This window comes from Rhopalosiphum maidis, chromosome 4 (genome assembly GCF_003676215.2).
Source record: "Rhopalosiphum maidis isolate BTI-1 chromosome 4, ASM367621v3, whole genome shotgun sequence".
Taxonomy (NCBI): Eukaryota; Metazoa; Arthropoda; class Insecta; order Hemiptera; family Aphididae; genus Rhopalosiphum; species Rhopalosiphum maidis.
In genome coordinates, this window is record NC_040880.1 from 29,245,154 (window position 1) to 29,253,860 (window position 8,707).

The 8,707-nt window shown below is 23.8% G+C and overlaps 2 protein-coding genes across 3 annotated transcripts; one reads left to right on the forward strand and one right to left on the reverse strand.

The window, feature by feature from the left end:
• Positions 1-133: 133 nt before the first annotated feature.
• Positions 134-6,270, reverse strand: LOC113548349. 2 transcript variants are annotated; one of them, XM_026949190.1, is made up of 4 exons: positions 5,915-6,269; positions 2,892-2,977; positions 1,751-2,825; positions 134-274 (listed from the first exon to the last, which is right to left on the reverse strand). In XM_026949190.1, exons 1-3 carry the CDS (start codon positions 5,988-5,990, stop codon positions 1,752-1,754), a joined length of 1,236 nt encoding a protein of 411 aa, XP_026804991.1. In that variant the 5' UTR covers positions 5,991-6,269; the 3' UTR covers positions 134-274; position 1,751. The 2 variants fall into 2 exon arrangements, with proteins under 2 accessions (XP_026804991.1, XP_026804992.1); XM_026949191.1 differs by having other exon boundaries at positions 170-291; positions 5,915-6,270.
• On the forward strand, positions 3,346-4,717 carry LOC113548350. The gene is made up of 2 exons (XM_026949192.1): positions 3,346-4,156; positions 4,233-4,717. Exons 1-2 carry the CDS (start codon positions 4,026-4,028, stop codon positions 4,630-4,632), a joined length of 531 nt encoding a protein of 176 aa, XP_026804993.1. The 5' UTR covers positions 3,346-4,025; the 3' UTR covers positions 4,633-4,717.
• Positions 6,271-8,707: the final 2,437 nt, after the last annotated feature.

The following is an 8,707-nucleotide window of genomic DNA, read 5'->3' on the forward strand; positions in this document are numbered from 1 at the left end:
TATATTTATAGATGTACAACATGGAATTATCAATTCAAAAATGTATTTAACACTACAATATTGCAGTCATCATGGCAACTATAATATTAATTTATATGTAAAAATAATAATAATACAAAAAAAAAAATATTATTAACATTAAAAATAAAATTATATTAAATACTTGAATTGTTGTATAAAAATAATTAAACGTCACAATAAAAATTGAAGACTAACAAATTAAGTTCTTTTAATAATGTTAGTTTTATCTTTTGGATTATTCACAGGTCAAATTCTGAAACATAACGTAAACTAAATATATACATAAAATATATTAAGATTAAATATACAGATTAATAAGAATAAACATGAATAGAATATGGTATATAAAGTTAAATAAAATACAGTTTACACTATTATATTTCATAATAGCTCTGAAATTTTAATTTGTGACAATATTCATTAAATTTTTATTATTTTTAATAATATTTAAAAATACTATCAAATTGTCTCACTATATTGTTTTTATTCAAATAATAATTTTTAAGGTAATATATTATAATAAATACATCTACATATTTTATAGGTAATATTAATATTAACCAGATAATATGATATTAGCCACAAACTTTTGGATAATATCTGAACAACTATAAACATGTATCATGCAAGAGATAAAATAACTTTATAAATAGTTTAAATTATTAATAATATTAAATATATTTAAGACAATTAGTAATTACCATAAAAGACATAATATTAATAATAAAATATTATATTATATTACTATTAAACAATTTGAATTTATTTTTAATGAGTTATCTAAAAATGATACAACATTGAATTGAGTACTTTATTTTATATTTTAAATTATTTCTTGAAATATTATTTAAAAATAAGGAATTAAAGTGTTATCATTTATTGTTATATGGCATGCATGACATTTTGAATTGCATAAAATTTTAGATGATGATTACATTTAAATCAATATTAATAATTTCAAACAAGATTTAATGTTGCCTTCAGTTTATTTATTATATTTAAGTATTTTTTATTTTATATCATCTACTAATATTTTGGACAAAAGTTTCACAAATGATTGATAAAATTTTGTTTTTGTTTTTATTTTATTTAAATAAAAAATTAAAACACTTAAAAATTGCACTAGCAAATATTACGTGCAAAAACAGGCCAACTACAAATCGATGTTGTATATTGTATAGCATATTATATAACATTATAGTTATAACAAAATTATCATCCACAATTGACATTATCCAAAAAACATAGATAATATCAACATTATCCAAATGTTAATATAATTGGTAACATAAAGCAAGCCCAAAAGGTTGGACAACCACTGTTTTGCTATGCTTTTTTTTTAAATAATGATGATCATGGTATTAATCAAAATAGATTTAATACTCTCATAAGAACTATTTTGACATAGTATACTATACAAATTAGTGCTAAGATGAAAACTGTTTGATTGATCAGTTCACAGAAATATTGAAAATTTTTATGTATAGCATTATACTTATGTTGATCGATTGATCACAAAATTTAGTTAGTTTAAAACAAAATAAACTAAAGCATAGTACTTGAAAGATAGGAACTACCAAGAATTATTTGTACTTTTTATGCAGTAAGTCTGATAAGAAATTATGATAAAACTAATTATCTTAAGTTATAAAATTACAAAATATTACCAGTAAGTAGTAATTTAGAATTAATAGTAACAATATGAGCTTTTAATAATATATAATATTACCTTAAGAACTGCTATTCAGGTGCATTAATTGTTCTTGTAAAACAAATGACATTGTACATGGTGTCAAAACTCCTTTATTTAACATTTCTTCTCGAGTTTTGCCTTTAGTTTTAGGAGTTTTCAAAAAACTGCAATCTTTATTTAAATTATTGAAAATTCCATATGCACCAGTCATTCTAGTATAATTTTTTTCCTTCACCGTTTCTACAGTAATATTTGATGTTTGTGACTCACTGTCATTATTTCCATCCTGAACTTTTTTCAGCAATTTATCATAGTTTTCATTAACTTTATTTTCCATAATGCCAAAATGTTTTTCAATTTCTAGTTCAATTTCTTTGAACCGGGTCTTCATTAAATTACAACATTGCAATTTAGTTTGGCGAATATCATCAATTTCTTTTTTTTTTAATTCCTCAATATCTTCAACTAATAATGATAGATTTAATGTTTGAGTTTGGCGAATATCATCAATTTCTTTGTTTTTTAATTCTTCAATTTCTTCAACTAACAAAGGCATATTTGATGTTTGAGTTTTGTAAGTATCATCAATTTCTTCATTTTTCATTACTTCATCTAGTAAAGGTAGATTTGATGTTTGACTTTGGCTAAGAGACTGACATATGTCTGGCTTCAAAGTAACACTTAAGTCTATTAAACTTGGAGTTATGAGTTTATTAGAATTATTTTCGTGGACAGGAGTCAAATTTACATCAGGTATTGAAACATTAAATATGTCTGCATTTTTTTGGACAGATTCTAAGTGGCGATTTAATAAATATTTAGAGGCAGATGATAATGCATTGTTAAATTGTACCTTTTCATACTTAGTACAAGGTGAGTCAATTAGGGTGTTAAAAAGTTCTTTTGACTGCAATACAGGTTCATAAGGCTTTTGGCGAGATTTTCCCATTGATGATTCAAGAAGTTTGATTCTACTAGGTGGAGATAATGGAATTTTATTATGGTTATTAAACATGTCCATATATGTAGATTTAGGTATGTCAAAAGTATTTTCTGTATAAAGTTTATCATGACTTTTAGATTTTGATGAAGTAAATTGAAAATTGTTAATCTGAAAATAAATAGAAATATACTTATTATTTTTATTTTTATACTGTATGTAAATATTTGTATATACCTCATGTAATGGCTTCAATGTACGTTTCATAACAAATGTATCATCATCAAATAAAGCTTTTTTTGGTCCCACTGATACTTTTTCTTCTAAAAAATACAAATAAAGACATAAAGTATTTAATTTTACATATACTTAAATTGGATCTAGAATAAAAGCCACGGATAAAAAATCCATGGATAAAAAAATAAAACTAAATGGTTAGGTTAACTAAAATTAAACAAAATATTTTGAAAATTTAACTATATAACCCTTTTTTGATATAGGTATCTATAACCACATATAATAAGCATAAAATATTTGTTAATTGTTTAATAATTCTTACATACTTTTATATTATAATAATATTTAACAAAATAATACACCAAATATTTTAAACTATAAGTATAAATAGGGCCAGTGGTCGTTGTTGCCAAAATTAAAAAAAAATTTTTTGTGGAATCAATAAATATATAGATGTGGCCAATCTAATTCTAAATCCTGTTGACATTTTTTATCCCAGTCCGCCCCTGGGTATAAATACTATAAATATACATTTAAAATATGAGAGATTAAACTGATTAAGGTATATAGCAATAAAAGTCATTGTCATTTGACTTTATCTTAAAACTGGTGTTGGTATCTTAGTATCTAAAATATTGTATTATGTGAACAATATATATTATGTGATTGTCTCTATAATCCAATATTATTATAGGTTGACTGAAACATATTGTTGGGAAATTGGTAAAATTTTATCTTTTATGCACTATTTAGTCTCCGTTATGCTCAGTCTGTGTACAGTGTAAATGTTGTGAAATAAAAGTGTAAGGTGTTAAAACTTGTGAACAAATTTTAAATTTGTGAACATTTCTTTATAAGTTTATTTACAAACTTTTTTTGAATTTTCATAATGGAAATTGTTAAAACAAACAAAGGAGGTAGCAAAATTTGTTTTAATGGTCATATGTACGTCATTAAGCATTTAGGGAAAAATAAAATAACATGGCGTAGTACATGGTGATGTATGAAAGCAAGTTCTTTCAAGTGTACAGGGACAATGTACACTGAATTGCAACATGATAATCCTATAGAAAAAAACCACATAATCATCTACCCGAAAAAAAAGAAATAAAAGTTACTGAATGTATACAAAAAATGAAGGATCAAATAACTTCTTCTAGTATAATGAATCCTGTAGAAGTATTTACGAAAAATGCATCGCAAATAGAAACAGCAACTAAAGCTAGAATGCCCACTGAAGACACCGTAAAATGTATGCTAAGAAGGTAACGATAAAAAAACTGTCCAATTAATTCTACTATGATCGAAGGTAATTTTAGTTCATTTTAGTATATTTTGTAGAAAACTTGATAGTCTAGCATTTTTACCAGAAAAAAAAGTTTTAGAGGGAATGGATTTTTTAAGAACAATTATGCCACCGGAGGCAACAGGTTTAGTCAATTATTTTGATACCACATATGTCCACGGGTCTTACAGAAGTGTTCAGCATAATCCGAATAATGGTATCAGACTTCGAAATATTGCACCATTCTATCCACCATCAATATGGAATGTCTATCAAACTATCCTTGATAATGGACATCGAACTAACAACGAAACAGAAGGGTGGAACCATTGTTTTCCAAAATTAGCAGGCCACAATCATTCTTCTATTTGGACATTAATAAAGAAAATGAGGTTAGAGTTGTCTTCTGATGAAACAAAATTAGCCCAATTCGCAATAGGCAATTTAAATAAATAAATAAAAAAAAAAATGTATGAAAAATACAAGAAAAATTGTATAAAATATGTAGTTATGGCTTAACTCAACGGACAATAGACGAATATTTGACAGCTATTGCTTACACAATAAGATTATTGTAATTATTTATTTTTTATATTATGTTTTTAAATTATAAATTTTTAATTTTACAATGATTTGTGTTTTTTTGTGAAAAATTTTTTTTTCTTATATTATTATATTATTATTTATTATATAATGTACAAGTAATTTTGTAGTTGAAAATTTATATGATACTTGATTTAAAATTTGTGTCTTTTTTATCAATGGATTTTTTTATCTGTGGCTTTTTTTGTCAGTGGTTTTTTTATCCGGTTACCACTTAAATTATGTGGTGATATTTATAATTAAAAATTAAAATTCTTAATTTTAAGAATTAATAATTTTTTTTTAAATCATTCATTATCTTAAATAATATTATAAAATTGATAAATCCAATAAAAAAATATTGATATTAATAAACAAGAAAACAATATTGGACACCTCTGGTGTTATATGTCAAGTATTATGTATATTTTAGTTAATTATAGTTGGGGATGACATCAGCATAGTAATTATTGATGTGTTAATCAAACAACAATATTTATTCAAGTTTAACCATGACATTTTTTAAAAATAAAAATTTACTTTATTTAAATGTTATTTATATTATTTTACATAGCTACATTACATTAGATCAATTAATTTATTAATACAGTGCAAAGATTATATTGAATAAAATATGACGGAACAAAAAATATATATTTGTTTGTAAATTGTAGGTAACCCGACTATAGTTATTACATTATTTCAATATATTATATAATTATACTTAATATATTATAATTTATGTAACCTAACCAAGAATTCAGAAGATAGTTGCAGTTCTTGACTGATTATTATTTTAATGTTAACGGATTTTGTCACAGTCATAATGTTGCGAGTAATTAGTCATCCCCAGTTCTAGGACTTATATGTAACATGTAGTTATTTTGTATTTAATAAAGTAACCAATATCATGTTTATTTTAAATTACCTATCGGCTATCATTCTCATAAACATTCAAAGATAGCAATAAACATGTTATTTAATTTCAATAACTTTGACAAGCATAGTTCTATAAAATACAACTATTAAATAATATGATGCTTTAAGTTCATAAAACAATTTAATATATAACATAGAATGAGTTATAAATAATATTACGTTTAAAATAAAAAATAATAAATAGGTACAGAATTATATTATGCTACTTAGTACTTACCATTATCATATTCGGGAGTAAGTTTAACAAGATTTTGTACCACACTACGACGGCCAACGCGCCTTTCTTTGTTCATTTTAAAACTTCAAATCTATTAATGTACACGCAAATTAAAAAACAGAAGGATTTAGAAAAATCCGAAAAAAGATCGATTAGTAGAGGAAATTCTGACAAAAGTGACAACATTCAAGTATTTAATAACATCAAAATTCAAAATTCAACACTTGACAGTGAAATGTTAAATTGATAAAACTTTAAAAATTAAAAGTAAAAATTCCGTTAGTATACAACTGTACCTAAATAGTTGATGTTTATAGATAATAGATAATAATTTTTTGTATTACATACATGAATATGATTGATATTTAATTTGAATTTGAATCTGAAATTCAGGCGTCGCGGAAAAATAACCGATATTTTAATGTTTGATACCATTTATCAGCTGCTAGCGAAGATTTGAAGCAATTTTCGTGGTGCATGGAAAAGACGATGTGTAGTCAATATTATTCCCCGCCAGTTTTTAATTAATTATACGTCTAGCAACTATCACTAGTTTTTGTTTCACAAAATAATTTTTCCAAAATAAATTTATTCAAATTTAATAAATATATAGTCAGGAATGGGCAAGATACTCAAAAATCAGTATCGCGATACTTACATTTTAAGTATTTAGATACTCGCTACTTACATTTTAAATATTTAGATACTCGATACCCGGTACTACATAAATTTGAAAATATTAGTATTAGCCTGTGATATCCTATATGCATAGGATTTTTTTTAAAGTTTATTTATACACAATAAGGTAGGTTGTGAATCTAGACAAATGCATTTAACTTTAAAATTCCAAATATTAGTTTAAGTTTAAATATTAATATATTATAATAAGTCAATTGTTAAATAACATGAATAAATAATAATAAAAATAAATTATAGATATTATATCATATTCTTATTTCTTTTTAAAAATGTTAATTTTTCAAAAGTATAATGTCTGGTAAATTATGAATAAATCCTGCCAGGGATATACAAATATAACTGAATATGGCTCATAGGTTTCGTACAAGTTGTACTGCAATTAAATTATGGATTCATAAAATTATTTTTTCTAAATATCGCAATAAAGTATCGAGTATTTTTCGATAAAATTATTGTATAAAATACTCGATACTGCCCAATCCATGTAAATAGTACCCACCTACTGTAGCACAATACAATCCGTCCAGTCGATTATGAATGATCATGTGCATTTGTGCATTACATTGCTCGTCTTTAGAAAACATACAACTATAAGTATATATATATATACATATTTATAGGTCTATGTTAGAAAACCGTTTATTATATTTTCAAATCTTAGGTAGTAATATTAATAAAAAAAAACCATAATTTACAAATTTTCATGATTTTATAGAATTTCACAAAAATTTTAAATTCAAATACTCATAAAAAAAATCGTAGATTGACTACCGACAAAGGATTCAACATTAATATTTCTATATAAAAATATTTTAGATTCTGAGCAGAACGATAAGTATAAATATTTTGTGTATACAATATGTTAGACAAAAATTAATTTAATCTGTTATATTACTAATAATAGTGAAATAAATAACTTTGATGGCAATATAAAAATATTATTAAATATGTTTAGTAATTCTATTCTATGGTACAGCCATTTACTTTCCATCTTTTTAACTTTGGAAAGTAAATTTACCTATTAGATGGCCAGATTTTAAATTTTATGAAATTAAAGACAAAAAGTTTAAACTTGACCTATAACCATTCATTTTTTATATGCCAAATGTATTATATGTACATAGTACATACTGTAAAGTGTAAATAAGGCGTTTTAAAAATTTTATGGAAATGTACACCTAGCACCATCTTCTCAAAATGATGCTCCTGTCTGTTTACATTGAATTATGAAATATAACTATTAACTATATGATGATAAACACCAGTAGCTTTATAAACAAAAAAAAAGAAATTGAAAATTTAAATTAATTCTTTTACCAGTAACACAAATGATGAACTTTCATGTGAAAATTGGGACTTAAGTTCTTAAACACCAAACCTAATTGCTAAGGGTGCTACATTATGACTAACTTCTGGCATTTTTAAATTGCTTTTGATTCTTGTCAATTACCAATATTTATTTGTAAATTGTAGACCTTGACAAACTGATGTAATTCAAGTTTGATTTTTCAAAATCTGTTATATAACTTTAACAGAAAGATACTCATAATATTTCATATTATAATATCAAATTAATAATGACCAAAAAATATTCACAATTACGCATATATGTATTATGTATATTCAAAGGATTGAGGTTAAAAACATTTAAATAATAAATAAATACATTGGATATTTATTTTGTGGTTAAATTTTCCAAAAACTCAAACATAATTTCACAGAATAAATTTAGTTTATTATAGCTTATATTAAAAAAAATAAAATAAATAATTACTCTGTAAATAAATATTAGGACAAAATTGATATTCAAGAAAACTCGTTATTATTATTATTTTTTTTTATGATAAAGGAAATAATTGGTACAATGAAAAGTTCAAGTCCAAATGTCTTTTCACGTTACAATTACTTTATTTGCTCCAGACACAGATAATGTGACTTGTTTTATACAAAATCATAATAATCTGGTAACAAATTTTGTACAAAACAAGTACAAACGGAAAAATAAATATTTATAATGTAAAAAAAAAAATCTAAAACAATCAACAAGGAATATAATATATAATATAATTAAGGTACTATTGCATGTGAGATAAA

Bases quoted from the DNA above. Each gene is read 5' to 3' on its own strand.
- LOC113548350 (XM_026949192.1), top strand. From the start codon at position 4,026: ATGAAGGATCAAATAACTTCTTCTAGTATAATGAATCCTGTAGAAGTA. The intron at 4,157-4,232 runs GTAACGATAAAA...TATATTTTGTAG, and splicing joins GTAAAATGTATGCTAAGAAG to AAAACTTGATAGTCTAGCAT.
- LOC113548349 (XM_026949190.1), bottom strand. From the start codon at position 5,990: ATGAACAAAGAAAGGCGCGTTGGCCGTCGTAGTGTGGTACAAAATCTT. The intron at 2,978-5,914 runs GTAAGTACTAAG...TGTATTTTTTAG, and splicing joins TACTCCCGAATATGATAATG to AAGAAAAAGTATCAGTGGGA. The intron at 2,826-2,891 runs GTATATACAAAT...ATTTATTTTCAG, and splicing joins CATTGAAGCCATTACATGAG to ATTAACAATTTTCAATTTAC.